The sequence below is a fragment of the Coregonus lavaretus genome (genome assembly GCF_964263955.1).
Source record: "Coregonus lavaretus genome assembly, chromosome: 16".
Taxonomy (NCBI): domain Eukaryota; kingdom Metazoa; phylum Chordata; class Actinopteri; order Salmoniformes; family Salmonidae; genus Coregonus; species Coregonus lavaretus.
The window spans coordinates 35,886,514-35,902,821 of NC_140003.1; the positions used below are offsets into that span (position 1 = coordinate 35,886,514).

Sequence of the window (16,308 nt, forward strand, 5' to 3'; positions counted from 1 at the left end):
TCAAAAATGTTATAAATTGATTTGCATTTTAATGAGGGAAATAAGTATTTGACCCCCACTCAATCAGAAAGATTTCTGGCTCCCAGGTGTCTTTTATACAGGTAACGAGCTGAGATTAGGAGCACACTCTTAAAGGGAGTGCTTCTAATCTCAGCTTGTTACCTGTATAAAAGACACCTGTCCACAGAAGCAATCAATCAATCAGATTCCAAACTCTCCACCATGGCCAAGACCAAAGAGCTCTCCAAGGATGTCAGGGACAAGATTGTAGACCTACACAAGGCTGGAATGGGCTACAAGACCATCGCCAAGCAGTTTGGTGAGAAGGTGACAACAGTTGGTGCGATTATTCGCAAATAGAAGAAACACAAAAGAACTGTCAATCTCCCTTGGCCTGGGGCTCCATGCAAGATCTCACCTCGTGGAGTTGCAATGATCATGAGAACGGTGAGGAATCAGCCCAGAACTACACGGGAGGATCTTGTCAATGATCTCAAGGCAGCTGGGACCATAGTCACCAAGAAAACAATTGGTAACACACTACGCCGTGAAGGACTGAAATCCTGCAGCGCCCGCAAGGTCCCCCTGCTCAAGAAAGCACATATACATGCCCGTCTGAAGTTTGCCAATGAACATCTGAATGATTCAGAGGAGAACTGGGTGAAAGTGTTGTGGTCAGATGAGACCAAAATGGAGCTCTTTGGCATCAACTCAATTCGCCGTGTTTGGATGAGGAGGAATGCTGCCTATGACCCCAAGAACACCATCCCCACGTCAAACATGGAGGTGGAAACATTATGCTTTGGGGATGTTTTTCTGCTAAGGGGACAGGACAACTTCACCGCATCAAAGGGACGATGGACAGGGCCATGTATCGGCAAATCTTGGGTGAGAACCTCCTTCCCTCAGCCAGGGCATTGAAAATGGGTCGTGGATGGGTATTCCAGCATAATAATGACCCAAAACACACGGCCAAGGCAACAAAGGACTGGCTCAAGAAGAAGCCCATTAAGGTCATGGAGTGGCCTAGCCAGTCTCCAGACCTTAATCCCATAGAAAATCTGTGGAGGGAGCTGAATGTTCGAGTTGCCAAACGTTAGCCTCGAAACCTTAATGACTTGGAAAAGATCTGCAAAGAGGAGTGGGACAAAATCCCTCCTGAGATGTGTGCAAACCTGGTGGCCAACTACAAGAAACGTCTGACCTCTGTGATTGCCAACAAGGGTTTTGCCACCAAGTACTAAGTCATGTTTTGCAGAGGGGTCAAATACTTATTTCCCTCATTAAAATGCAAATCAATTTATAACATTTTTGACATGCGTTTTTCTGGATTTTTTCTCACTGTTCAAATAAACCTACCATTAAAATTTTAGACTGATCATTTCTTTGTCAGTGGGCAAACGTACAAAATCAGCAGGGGATCAAATACTTTTTTCCCTCACTGTATGTTTTGGACCATAAGGAAAATGAATTAGTCACACTGATTAAAGCTGTTTTTACCCTCCACATAGCACATAGCATTTGTCATAAGCTGTTACAACTAGGAGAGGTGACTGGAAACTATTGGGTTTTCACAGGAAGGACACCCCCTAACCTTCAGCCCCTCTCTCACACTGGCCAGCCTATGGTCTCCTGTACCCCCCCACCCCCCTCCACCCCCCATTACTAATCACATACCCCCCATCTTTATTCCCTTACACTCTCAGACTGGTACTGTAACCTTTATCCCTCCATCCATCCCTCCCTCCATCTCTCCATCCACCCTCTCTTCCTTTCCACCCTAAATCATCAAAGCTACCTCAAACCCTGCCTGATCATTTATGTGACAGCCGTCTCATGCATGTCAGTGGACGGCCGTAACTCTCCTTAATGACCGTCCCCCTCCTGCGGTGAAGGACCCCTGGCCCTGCCACTCTCCCATTGGCTCAGAGATGGCCTTAAAGGGGAATTGCAGTCGATGTTCAGAAACGTTTAATTTATCTCCACTTGTTACTGTTTCTTCTACACACATGGAAACATGAGAAAGATTAATGTGATATCAAAATACCATTGTTCTCCTGTCTCCTCTATGTGCCTCATGTGTCTGAGAGTTCCATTAACTCTCCACAGAGACAGAGCATAGTGATATAATGGAGCCTTTAGTATACAGTGCCTTCGGAAAGTATTCAGACCCGTTGACATTCTCCACATTTTGTTACGTTACAGCCTTATTCTAAAATGGATTAAATAAATACAAATCCTCAGCAATCTACACACAATACCCCATCATGACAAAGCGAAAACAGCTTTTTTGAAATTTTTGCAAATGTATTAAAATAAAATAAAACAGAAATACCTTATTTACATAAGCATTCAAACCCTTTGCTATGAGACTCGAAATTGAGCTCAGGTGCATCCTGTTTCCATTGATCATCCTTGAGACGTTTCTACTACTTGAATGGAGTCCACCTGTATTAAATTAAATTGATTGGACATGATTTGGAAAGGCACACACCTGTCTATATAAGGTCCCACAGTTGACAGTGCATGTCAGAGCAAAAACCAAGCCATGAGGTCGAAGGAATTGTCCGTAGAGCTCCGAGACAGGATTGTGTTGAGGCACAGATCTGGGGAAGGGTACCAACACAGTTCTGCAGCATTGAAGGTCCCCAAGAACACAGTGGCCTCCATCATTCTTAAATGGAAGAAGTTTGGAACCACCAAGACTCTTCCTAGAGCTGGCCGCCCGGCCAAACTGAGCAATCGGGGGAGAAGGGCCTTGGTCAGGGAGGTGACCAAGAACCCAATGGTCACTCTGACAGCGCTCTAGAGTTCCTCTGTGGAGATGGGATAAACTTCCAGAAGGACAACCATCTCTGCAGAACTCCACCAATCAGGCCTTTATGGTAGATTGGCCAGACAGAAGAGTTTGCCAAAAGGCATCTTAAGACTCTCAGATCATGAGAAACAAGATTCTCTGGTCTGATGAAACCATGATTGAACTCTTTGGCCTGAATGCCAAGTGTCACATCTGGAGGATACCTGGCACTATCCCTATGGTGAAGCATGGTGGTGGTAGCATAATTTTTCAGTGGCAGGGACTGGGGGATTAGTCAGGATGAACAGAGCAAAGTACAGAGAGATCCTTGATGAAAACCTGCTCCAGAGCGCTCAGGACCTCAGACTGGGGCAAAGGTTCACCTTCCAACAGGACAACGCCCCTAAGCACACAGCCAAGGCAACGCAGGAGTGGCTTCGGGAAAAGTCTCTGAATGTCCTTGAGTGGCCCAGCCAGAGCCCGGACTTGAACCCGATCAAACATCCCTGGAGAGACTTGCAAATAATCTCCACTGGTTACTGTGCAGCAACGATCCCCATCCAACCTGACAAAGCTTGAAAGGATCTGCAGAGAAGAATGGGAGAAACACCGCAAATACGGGTGTGCCAAGCTTGTAGCGTCATACCCAAGAATACTCAATGCTGTAATCACTGTCAAAGGTGCTTCAACAAAGTACTGAGTAAATGGTCTGAATACTTATGTAATTGGTATATTTCAGTTTTTTATTTGTAATACATTTGCAAAGATTTCTCAAAACCTGTTTTTGCTTTGCCATTATGGGGTATTGTGTGTAGATTGATAAGAAAAAAACATGTTTTAATCAATTTTATAATAAGGCTGTAACGTAACATAATGTGGAAACAGTCTAGGGGTCTGAATACTTTCCGAAGGCACTGTAGTCCCACACACCACTACATCTACCCACTAAAGATATAATGGAGTCTTAAAGTATCCCTCCACCCAAATATAGCGGTCCACACTCTGTGACCCCCGTGGAGGCAACAGGTCCCAGCATCCAAACCCCTCAATCCCCTTATCTGACAGGGCCACAGCCACTCTGTCACTCTCTTACTCTCTCTCCTTCTCTCTCTCTCTCTCTTTCTCTCTCTCTCTCTCTCTCTCTCTCTGGAGACTGTCTCACTTCCTCTCCCTACACAATATGTCTGTCAATTTCTCTATAGAATATAACTCTATAGCTGTTAAAGATTTCCATTTGTCCCTTCAATAAGCTTTAATTGGAGGAGGGCTCTACACTGTAATGGAAAACTGTAATTTATTCAGTAATTCTGGGTATTATCAACTGTAAAATACTACGAATGCATTATACTGTAGCATACTGTAAATGATTGTGCATTGTGGGAAAATGTTGTGGGCGGTGAAATAATTGCTTTTTTACAGTGCAATACAGTCAATTCGACGGTATTGAACTATGTCATTACACAGTACTTTGCTACTGTATTGAGATTACAGTAGGTGTATTGCACTCTGAAATACAGTAACTTACTTACCAATAGCTGCCTGTAAGTTACTGTCAAATTCACTGCAACCCCTTTACAATGTAGGGTTGTCAGGCGACCGATGACCACTGGTGATGTCATGACTTCCTCCGAAGCTGCCTCCTCTCCTTGTTCGGGCAGGCTTTGGTGTTCGTCATCACCAGCCTTCTAGCCACTGCCGCTCCTCATCTCATCATTCCATTTGTTTTGTCTTGTTTATTACACACACCTGGTTCATATCCCCTCATCAGTACCTGTATAAGTGTTCCCTCTGCCCCCTTGTCTTTGTGTGTGATTGTTTATTGTGGAGGTTAGATTAGCTCGGTGGAGCTCCTTGTATTTTATATCGCCGGGATATTTCCCTGTGTGCCTTGTTTTTTTCCCAGTGCGCCTGATTTACACACTGGAGTGTTTGACGCATTGCTACAGTACGTACCGCTGTGTTTTCGGAAATAAACCCTTTTATTCTGTGATTTACCCTCCTGCGCCTGACTCCTTCAAAATCACTCACCACAGGTGATGACTGCCACAGACAGTCTCAAAGTGCAAAGTTCACTCTGGATTAGCAGTCTTGGAAGCAGGGTTTTTATCAGGTAGAGGGAGATATTTAGAAAATGATTGAGAGAGGAACTGATATGACCAGAAGAAAAGTGAGAGTGGGGGGAGTGGAGATTGGGTTATGCTTGGAGGCTAAAATATATTTGATTAGGTTTTCTGGTTATTATTCACTTGTATGATTTTATATTAGCCTACAGAGGCCCATGACACTCTTCTATTCTCTACTTCTACTAACTCTGCTCGTTTCTGTCTGTGTGTGTGTGTGTGTGTGTGTGTGTGTGTGTGTGTGTGTGTGTGTGTGTACAGAACTACGACAATGGTGACTCCCAGATGGACTCCTCAGAGCTCCTTAAGTTCATCCAACATAATGACTCCAACGTGGGCATGCAGTCATACTCAGACCAGGAGAACAACAGGCTGCTCAGGTCAGTGTGTGTGTGCTTGTGTGCATGCTATTTCATCTTTATTTGTATATACAGTACCAGTCAAAAGTTTGGACACACCTACTCATTTAAGGGTTTTTTCTTTATTTTTTACTATTTTCTACATTGTAGAATAATAGTGAAGACATCAAAACTATGAAATACCACATATGGAATCATGTAGTAACCAAAAAAGTGTTAAACAAATCAAAATATATTTTAGATTCTTCAAAGTAGCCACCCTTTACCTTGATGACAGCTTTGAACATTCTAGGCATGATCTCAACCAGCTTCACCTGGAATGCTTTTCCAACAGTCTTGAAGGAGTTCCCACATATGCTGAGCACTTGTTGGCTGCTTTTCCTTCACTTTGCGGTCCAATTCATCCCAAACCATCTCAATTGGGTTGAGATCGGATGATTGTGGAGGCCAGGTCATCTGATGCAGCACTCCATCACTCTCCTTCTTGGTCAAATATTCCTTATAGAGCCTGGAGGTGTTGGGTCATTGTCCTGTTGAAAAACAAATGATAGTCCCATTAAGCGCAAACCGGATGGGATGGCGTATCGCTGCAGAATGCTGTGGTAGCCATGCTGGTTAAGTGTTCATTGAATTTTAAATAAATCACTGACAGTGTCACCAGCAAAGCACCCCCACACCATCACACCTCCTCCTCCAAGCTTCACGGTGGAAACCACACATGCAGAGATCATCCGTTCACCTACTCTGCGTCTCACAAAGACACAGCGGTTGGAACCAAGAATCTCAAATTTGGACTCATCAGACCAAAGGACACATTTCCACCGGTCTAATGTCCATTGCTCGTGTAAGCGTAACAAAATGTGGAAAAAGTCAAGGGGTCTGAATACTTTCCGAATGCACTGTACTTAGCTATGAGTACAGGCAGTGAATGTGAACCTGTGTGTGTGTTTCTCTCTGCTCTTCCCAGGAGCCTGTGTGTGGATGCCCTGATAGAGCTGTCCGATGAGAATACTGACTGGAAGCTGAGCTTCGATGAGTTCCTCAACTGCCTGAAGCCCGGCTTCAACCCACCTGAGAAGAGTGAGCTCACAGACACATGACCCTTGACCCAATTACTATGATGACAACACTGCACACCACTGCTGACATCACACATCCTTTTTTTCTCAGTTCATTACACAAATACCTCTATATCAACCTCTTAGACACATGCAGTAAACATGCAGTATTTGTTTACAGTGCATGGGATGTACATATGGTAATCAAAGTAGCTAACTTATTCACCACACCCGCAGGCAAATCCATTGTAACTCACCCTAAAATACTTACAATTCAATGCAGCAAAAACAGCTCAATGTGATTTATTTACAGACAACTGTATTTTTTCTTGGTCTTTTGTCCTGTACTGAGTTGATCAGAAGTTGTGCATTAATGATGTAGGGGAAAGTTCAGTGTGATAGGAAGAGCGGTTCTGGGAGAGAGCCCTATGACTTCACTCACAGCTGCAGCAGGCAGCAGCACACATTCCAGTCCAGAACACAGAGCCTACCCTGGGGCCTCACCAGAGCCAAGGATACAGATAGTAGAATGCTTTAACATACTGTACACACACTCTCACTCTCTATCGCTCCAGTGCTCTCTCTCTGCTGCGGACTACAGCACTACTTAACTGCGTTAAATGTTTTATTTAGACAGCTAGAACAAACCGATTCAAGTAAAACAGAGGATATGTAATTATTTCTGGTCACTTGAACAGACTTTAGTGTTACATCCGGTGTGTATGAGAGGCACTATAACTGCTGTACCCAATGTATTTTTCATCTAAATTCTATGTGTCCCCCTCGTCTGCAGAGTGTGCACTGGAGGATGAGACCTATGAGGATGGGGCTGAGACACAGGTGGAGTGTAACCGCTGTGTGTGTGCCTGCGGCAACTGGGTCTGCACAGCCATGACCTGCACTGGTGAGGAGAGGCACACCAGCACACCTGTATAGACACACTGATTCATCTACAAGTCATCCGAACCACATACCGGACTTACAGATAAGGACTCAACACCTGTCTTTCTCTCTCTCCAATTGATCCTGTAATTCTTTCATCCTTTGCATCTCTTTCTTAGACAAGACAGCGGTCGTCGAGGAGACCGGGGAGGCAGGGCAGGAGATGACCGAGGAGGAATGGAGTCTCCGTGTGGCCGAGCTTAACAAGCACCAGGTCAGCCTGTCGCCAGGGGCAACGGGGGTGGGGCGGGGGCAAAGTTCAAGGGACATACCGGGCCACTCTACAATCTCCCCAGACATATGGGGTAGCTCTGGAATTTGTCTATAAAGAGTTGGGCGAGTTGTGCTTTATTGATGACTAACCTTGTGCAGACCGTGTGACTCGTTTGTGTGTGTGTGTGTGTGTCTGTATTGCTTTAGTTAAACTCATGAGGGAGCAGTTCTGGCTCTCAGCAATAGCAGAGTCAGCGAGTTCATGTACTCTGTCCTCAAACAGAATATCTTCCAACATCCAACAACAACATCCAGCCCTGTGGGCTGAATTTATTAATACTAAAATGAAAGCCAATATTGAAGTTAAGAACTGGTAGAGATCCCTACACAAGAGGAACTAAGAGAAAGTCATCCTCGACACTGTGTAGAGGAAAATGGGGTGTTTATCTGTAACTATATAACCATGGCATACAATTGTTCTTCTCATGACAATATTTAACACTCTCCTCCCAGATCCGCTTTCTCCCTCTATCCCCACATCTCTCTCTCTCTCTCTCTCTCTCTCTCTCTCTCTCTTTCAAAAACAGGAAACAGTGGAGAAGATGAAGGCCAGCACAAAGGAGGCCTAAGATGCCTAAAGAAGGAGGGTGTGAAGGAAAGAGAGAGAGAAAAAGACTTCACTCTTCCTCCATTCTTGATGAGGCCCTGTGCTGTCGCTGAATTTACTTATATGTTCATTATTATAGCTTTTTTACTATGTGTCTTTTTGTTTATGTGTGTTAGATGCAGGGGCAGTCAAAACTATTATTTTTGGAGTTCCTTGAGTTAAGTACTGTCTTCATGCTCTATTGTGTTACTGCACCCCTGCACAAGGAATGGGGCCATTTTCTACCGCTAACTTTTTTTAAATTGTTTTTCTATGCATTATAAACACAGTATTTGTTGGTATGGCTTTTGTTTGTAAAATAGCAAACGGTAAATGGTTGGCGATGAGAAACATGAGAGATGTTTGTAGTGAATTGTCGGGACACCTTTCTCCATCAAGGAATAAAATCACCTTTAAAGTCCTTCCAGATGTGTTAGAGAAATGTTGAGCAAAAAGATGATAATGTCCTGTTGCAGGGGAAGGGGATGTCCATTACTACTTGATACTACTTGACCAATGCACTTCTCCTTCCATGACTAGCAGCATAGTTGCAGGCCTTAGTGGATCGTCCCATTTAGTTAGAATCCTATGCTTTTTGACAAATGTGTTTGCTTCTATGTACAATTTGTTATATGCTTGATTTGGAGATCATATGTGATTGCAATGGCACATGTCCTATATTCCGTTGACTCTCTCAGGTGCTTGTTTTAGAAACATCGAAGCGTAGATTGTAGAATGAAAGCAACAAGCACCAAGCACAGAGCTGAGTACAGCAGGGAGAGAACTGAAACCAAAGACTGACGGTGACTATGATGTTGATGTACGATGATGTACGAACCCCTCCAGGCAAAGCATTTCTCTGGACCCAGCAACAACACTATACCTGTGCTTGTCAAAGATCAGTCATAAGGATTAGCCTCGCTGTCAGCTAACGTAGCTTTGACGCATCTCTAACTCAGAGTGCATGTGTATGTGAAATAATGTGTGTCTGTGATGAGGGAGGGTTTTTGAGAGAGTGTGTACTGCCTACAAGTGTGTTGTGGTGTGTCATATTTGTTTTGTTATGTTTTATTTGTCAAAATCCCACTTATTTTGAGAATTGTGAGAATTATCAGTGCCTTAAAACCTGCAGACATACACGGTAGAGGTCTCTTGTCCTGCAAGCTTTAAACCACAATTGGAATGGGCAAGACTATTCTTGGCAGAATTTTGGTATAAAACTTAGAGCTATGTGGTTTAGTCCTTGTTAAATGTTTGTGTAAAAGTTGTATAGCTAGGTTAAAACTAGGTTTTTATTCTGAAAGGAATGCTGAGTCTATAAGGAGTATGCATGCCAATAAAAAAACAACCCATACAGTACTACAAATGTCTCAACCTCTTGTGTGTGTGTGTGTGTGTGTGTGTGTGTATGTGCGTGAGTGTGTGTATACAGTGAGCACCATAATTCATTGGACAGTGACCATTTTTTTGTTATTTGATTCTGTACTCTATCACTTTGAGTTTGAAAGGATACAATGACAATGAGGGTGAAGTGCAGACTGTCAGCTTTAATTTGAGGGTATTTTCATACATATCGGATGAACCGTTTAGAAATTATAGAAGCTTTTGTACATGGTCCCCCCCATTTTCGGGCATCAAAAAACATTGGACAGTTTAACATAATGTAGAATAAAGTAATAATTGTTAATATTTGGTCGCATATCCTTTGCATGCAATGACTGCTTGAAGTCTGTGATGCATCGACATCACCAGACACTGGGTATCTTCCCTGGTGATGCTCTGCCAGGCCTGTACTGCAGCCATCTTCAGTTCCTGCTTGTTTCGGGGACTTATTGCCTTCAGTCTCCTCTTCAGCATGTAAAATGCATGTTCAATTGGATTCAGATCCGGTGATTGACTCGGCCAGTCAAGGATTTTCCACTTTTTGGCCATCAAAAACCCCTTCGTTGCTGCTCTAGCAGTATGTTTAGGGTCATTGTCTTGTTGCATGATGAAGTGCCGTCCAATGAGTTTGGAGGCATTTGGTTTTATCTGAGCAGATAAAATATTTCTGTAGACTTCAGAATTCATTGTTCTACTTCTGTCTGCAGTCACATCATCGATGAAGACAAGTGAGCCTGTTCCACTGGCAGCCATACAGGCCCAAGCCATAACACCCCGTCCACCATGTTTCATGGATGAGGTGGTATGCTTTGGATCATGGGCATTTCTTTTTTTTCTCCTTCACTCTGGTACATGTTAATCTTTGTCTCATCTGTCCACAATACTTTTTTCCAGAACTCTTGGGGCTCTTTTAGGTGCTTTTAGCAAACTGTAATCTCGCCTTTCTGTTCTTCAGGCTTATCAGTGGTTTGCATCTTGTAGTGTACCCTCTGTAGTCCTGCTGGTGTAGTCTTCTATGTATGGTAGACTTTGACACATCTACACCTGCATCCAGGAGAGTGTTTTTGATCTGTTGGGCTGTTGTCAGGGGGGTTTTCTTCACCATAGAGAGGATTCTCCGGTGATCCACTACAGTGGTCTTCCTCGGTCTACCGGGTCTTTTGACATAATTGAGTTCACCAGTTGTTTTTTTCTTGTTAATTATGAACCAAACTGTTGACTTGGGCATGCCAGTGTTTTTTCAATGTTCCTGATTGATTGAATTTAATTTCTGAGCCTTATGACGGCCAGCTTCATTTGCATCGACACTGCTGTCTTCCTCATGTTGTCACACCCCAACAACAACCTCCAAAGGCAATAGCAATGTCTAGAATCAATACTATTCATCAACAGCTCTCCTGCATTCACTAACGACACAAATGAATACACCTGCCTAATGACACACATCTGTGAAGCCAATTTAACAAATACTTGTAGTACCTTAAAATGGGGGGACCATGTACAAAAGGTGCTGTCATTTCTAAACGGTCCATCCGATATGTATCAAGATACCCTCAAATGAAAGCTGACAGTCTGCACTTCACCCTCATTGTCATTGTATCCTTTCAAACTCAAAGTGCTAGAGTACAGAACCAAAATAACAAAAAAATGTGTAGAGGAAAATAGGGTAATGAGTGTGGGTGTTTATCTGTAACTACAGTCGTGGGCAAAAGTTTTGAGAATGACACAAGTATTGGTCTTCACAAAGTTTGCTGCTTCAGTGTTTTTAGATATTTTTGTCAGATGTTAATATGGTATACTGAAGTATAATTACAAGCATTCCATAAGTGTCAAAGGCTTTTATTGACAATTACATTAAGTTTATGCAAAGAGTCAATATTTTTGTGTTGACCCTTCTTTTTCAAGACCTCTGCAATCCGCCCTGGCATGCTGTCAATTAGTTCTGGGCCACATCCTGACTGATGGCAGCCCATTCTTGCATAATTACATTTTAGTCATTTAGCAGACGCTCTTATCCAGAGCAACTTACAGGAGCAATTAGGGTTAAGTGCCTTGCTCAAGGGCACAGACAGATTTTTCACCTAGTTGGCTCGGGGATTAGAACCAGCGACCTTTCAGTTACTGGCACAACGCTCTTAACCACTAAGCTACCTGCCGCTTGGAGTTTGTTAGAATTTGTGGGTTTTGTTTGTCCACCCGCCTCTTGAGGATCGACCACAAGTTCTCAATGGGATTAAGGTCTGGGGAGTTTCCTGGCCATGGACCCAAAATGTCTATGTTTTGTTCCCCGAGCCACTTAGTTATCACTTTTGCCTTATGGCAAGGTGCTGGAAAAGGCATTGTTCATCACCAAACTGTTCTTGGATGGTTGGGAAAAGTTGCTCTCGGAGGATGTGTTGGTACCATTCTTTATTCATGGCTGTGTTCTTAGGCAAAATTGTAAGTGAGCCCACTCCCTTGGCTGAGAAGCAACCCATTTTTTACATTTACTTTTTTTTTTACAGAGGAAGAACAATGATTTACAACCCCACACATGAATGGTCTCATGATGCTTCACTGTTGGCATGACACAGGACTGATGGTAGCGCTCACCTTGTCTTCTCCGGACAAGCTTTTTTCCGGATGCCCCAAACAATCGGAAAGGGGATTCATCAGAGAAAATGACTTTACCCCAGTCCTCAGCAGTCCAATCCCTGTACCTTTTGCACAATATCAGTCTGTCCCTGATGTTTTTCCTGGAGAGAAGTGGCTTCCTAGCTGCCCTTCTTGACACCAGGCCATCCTCCAAAAGTCTTCGCCTCACTGTGCGGGCAGATGCACTCACACCTGCCTGCTGCCATTCCTGAGCAAGCTCTGCACTGGTGGTGCCCCGATCCCGCAGCTGAATCAACTTTAGGAGACGGTCCTGGTGCTTGCTGGACTTTCTTGGGCGCCCTGAAGCCTTCTTCACAACAATTGAACCTCTCTCCTTGAAGTTCTTGATGATCCGATAAATGGTTGATTTAGGTGCAATCTTACTAGCAGCAATATCCTTGCCTGTGAAGCCCTTTTTGTGCAAAGCAATGATGACGGCACGTGTTTCCTTGCAGGTAACCATAGTTAACAGAGGAAGAACAATGATTTCAAGCACCACTCTCCTTTTAAAGCTTCCAGTCTGTTATTCTAACTCAATCAGCATGACAGAGTGATCTCCAGCCTTGTCCTCGTCAACACTCTCACCTGTGTTAACGAGAGAATCACTGACATGATGTCAGCTGGTCCTTTTGTGGCAGGGCTGAAATGCAGTGGAAATGTTTTTGGGGGATTAAGTTCATTTTCATGGCAAAGAGGGACTTTGCAATTAATTGCAATTCATCAGATCACTCTTCATAACATTCTGGAGTATATGCAAATTTCATCATAAAAACTGAGGCAGCAGACTTTGTGAAAATTAGTATTTGTGTCATTCTCAAAACTTTTGACCACGACTGTATATAACCATGGTAACATGGCATACAATTGTTCTTCTCATGACAATATTTACTACTCTCCTCCCACATCCTCTTTCTCCCTCTATCTCACTTCCTCATTCTCTCTCTCTCTCTCTCTCTCTCTCTCTCTCTCTCTCTCTCTCTCTCTCTCTCTCTCTCTCTCTCTCTCTCTCTCTCTCTCTCTCTCTCTCTCTCTCTCTCTCTTTCAAAAACAGGAAACAGTGGAGAAGATGAAGGCCAGCACAAAGGAGGCCTAAGATGCCTAAAGAAGGAGGGTGTGAAGGAAAGAGAGAGAGAAAAATACTTCACTCAAATGTGTTTACTTCTATGTACAATTTGTTATATGTTTGATTTGGAAATCATATGTGATTGCAATGGCTCCTGTGCTGTATTCTGTTGGTTCTCTCTGGGGTTTGTTTTAGAAACATCAAAGCGTAGATTGTAGAATGAAAGCAACAAGCACAGAGCTGAGTACAACGGGGAGAGAACTGAAACCAAAGACTGACGGTGACTATGATGTTGATGTACGTTGATGTACAAACCCCTCCAGGCAAAGCATTTCTCTGGACCCAGCAAAAGCTCAAAACAACGTTTTTCTGCAAAGTAAAAAACAAAAAAAAGTATATAGAGGGTGAAACAATAAATAGTGGGGAGAGCGCGTCCATCTGGCCCACGCAGATGTTTTACTTTTCAGTGCGTCATTTTTGGGGGGGCTACTTCCTTTTTTTTCAAGCGATCTAATAGTTTGGCCAGGTAAACATGTATTTCAACGCGCATTTCACGATCTGACATAATGGTAGCCTACTTTTGGCTTTACATAGGCGATTTGCAATTGTTTCATGGTTCTTGGTCGATTTGTATGCATTTTGAACGAAGAGCCGTTTGGGAACGAAGAGCTCTTACATGAACCGATCCAAATGAGCCGGCTCACCGAAAAAAATTAGAATTCCCATCACTAGCTACAGAGTTGTCGCACCTGCTTGTTACAATTTTGCAGTTCACCATAGTTTCTACTTGATAGCAAAGTCACAATTGGCTATAGGCATATCATAAAAATTCAGGAAAACCAAAGGTTCATGCTGGGGGGGGGGCTAGACGGATTACTTTATCCTAACCCAGGTATTCCTTAAAGAGGTGGGGTTTCAAATGTCTCCGGAAGGTGGTGAGTGACTCCGCTGTCCTGGCGTCGTGAGGGAGCTTGTTCCACCATTGGGGTGCCAGAGCAGCGAACAGTTTTGACTGGGCTGAGCGGGAACTATGCTTCCGCAGAGGAAGGGGAGCCAGCAGGCCAGAGGTGGATGAACGCAATGCCCTCGTTTGGGTGTAGGGACTGATCAGAGCCTGAAGGTACGGAGGTTCCGTTCCCCTCACTGCTCCATAGGCAAGCACCATGGTCTTGTAACGGATGCGAGCTTCAACTGGAAGCCAGTGGAGTGTGCGGAGGAGGGGGGTGACGTGAGAGAACTTGGGAAGGTTGAACACCAGACGGGCTGCGGCATTCTGGATGAGTTGTAGGGGTTTAATGGCACAGGCAGGGAGCCCAGCCAACAGCGAGTTGCAGTAATCCAGACGGGAGATGACAAGTGCCTGGATTAGGACCTGTGCCGCTTCCTGTGTAAGGCAGGGTCGTACTCTCCGAATGTTGTAGAGCATGAACCTGCAGGATCGGGTCACCGCCTTGATGTTAGCGGAGAACGACAGGGTGTTGTCCAGGGTCACGCCAAGGCTCTTCGCACTCTGGGAGGAGGACACAACGGAGTTGTCAACCGTGATGGCGAGATCATGGAACGGGCAGTCCTTCCCCGGGAGGAAGAGCAGCTCCGTCTTGCCAGGGTTCAGCTTGAGGTGGTGATCCGTCATCCATACTGATATGTCGGCCAGACATGCAGAGATGCGATTCGCCACCTGGTTATCAGAAGGGGGAAAGGAGAAGATTAGTTGTGTATCGTCAGCGTAGCAATGATAGGAGAGGCCATGTGAGGATATGACAGAGCCAAGTGACTTGGTGTATAGGGAGAAAAGGAGAGGGCCTAGAACTGAGCCCTGGGGGACACCAGTGGTGAGAGCACGTGGTGCGGAGACAGCTTCTCGCCACGCCACTTGGTAGGAGCGACCGGTCAGGTAGGACGCAATCCAGGAGTGAGCCGCGCCGGAGATGCCCAGCTCGGAGAGGGTGGAGAGGAGGATCTGATGGTTCACAGTATCAAAGGCAGCAGACAGGTATAGAAGGACAAGAGCAGAGGAGAGAGAGTTAGCTTTAGCAGTGCGGAGAGCCTCCGTGACACAGAGAAGAGCAGTCTCAGTTGAATGACCAGTCCTGAAACCTGACTGGTTTGGATCAAGAAGGTCATTCTGAGAGAGATAGCAAGAGAGTTGGCTAAAGACGGCACGCTCAATAGTTTTGGAAAGAAAAGAAAGAAGGGATACTGGTCTGTAGTTGTTGACATCAGTGGGATCGAGTGTTGGTTTTTTGAGAAGGGGTGCAACTCTCGCTCTCTTGAAGACGGAAGGGACATGGCCAGCGGTCAAGGATGAGTTGATCAGCGAGGTGAGGTAGGGGAGAAGGTCACCGGAGATGGTCTGGAGAAGAGAGGAAGGGATGGGGTCAAGCGGGCAGGTTGTTGGGCGGCCTGCAGTCGTTAGTCGCAAGATTTTATCTGGAGAGAGAGGGGAGAAAGAAGTCAAAGCATAGGGTAGGGCAGTGTGAACAGGACCAGCAGTGTCATTAGACTTAACAAACGAGGATCGGATGTCGTCAACCTTCTTTTCAAAGTGGTTGACGAAGTCATCCACAGAGAGGGAGGGGGGGGGGGGGGGGGGGGGGGGGGGGATTCAGCAGTGAGGAGAATGTGGCAAAGAGCTTCCTAGGGTTAGAGGAAGATGCTTGGAATTTAGAGTGGTAGAAAGTGGCCTTAGCAGCAGAAACAGATGAAGAAAATGTAGAGAGGAGGGAGTGAAAAGATGCCAGGTCGGCAGGGAGTTTAGTTTTCTTCCATTTCCGCTCAGCTGCCCGGAGCTCTGTTCTGTGAGCTCGCAATGAGTCATCAAGTCACGGAGCTGGAGGGGAGGACCGAGCCGGCCGGGAGGATAGGGGACACAGGGAGTCAAAGGATGCAGAAAGGGAGGAGAGGAGGGTTGAGGAGGCAGAATCAGGAGATTGGAGGGAGAAGGATTGAGCAGAGGGAAGAGATGATAGGATGGAAGAGGAGAGAGTAGTGGGAGAGAGAGAGCGAAGGTTGCGGCGGCGCGTTACCATCTGTGTAGGGGCAGAGTGAGTAGTGTTGGAGGAGAGCGAGAGAGAAAAGGATACAAAGTAGTGG

At 45.0% G+C, this 16,308-nt stretch overlaps 1 protein-coding gene across 1 annotated transcript in view; it reads left to right on the plus strand.

The window, feature by feature from the left end:
• LOC311143263 (follistatin-related protein 1-like) overlaps positions 1-9,496 on the plus strand; it is a 46,376-nt gene extending 36,880 nt beyond the window's left edge. The window contains exons 7-11 of the mRNA XM_084179080.1: positions 5,179-5,297; positions 6,244-6,356; positions 7,128-7,238; positions 7,396-7,490; positions 8,077-9,496. Of these exons, the coding sequence (XP_084035206.1) occupies positions 5,179-5,297; positions 6,244-6,356; positions 7,128-7,238; positions 7,396-7,490; positions 8,077-8,118 (480 nt within the window). The 3' untranslated portion in view covers positions 8,119-9,496. The remainder of the gene's footprint in view (positions 1-5,178; positions 5,298-6,243; positions 6,357-7,127; positions 7,239-7,395; positions 7,491-8,076) is intronic.
• The last annotated feature ends 6,812 nt before the right edge of the window (positions 9,497-16,308 follow it).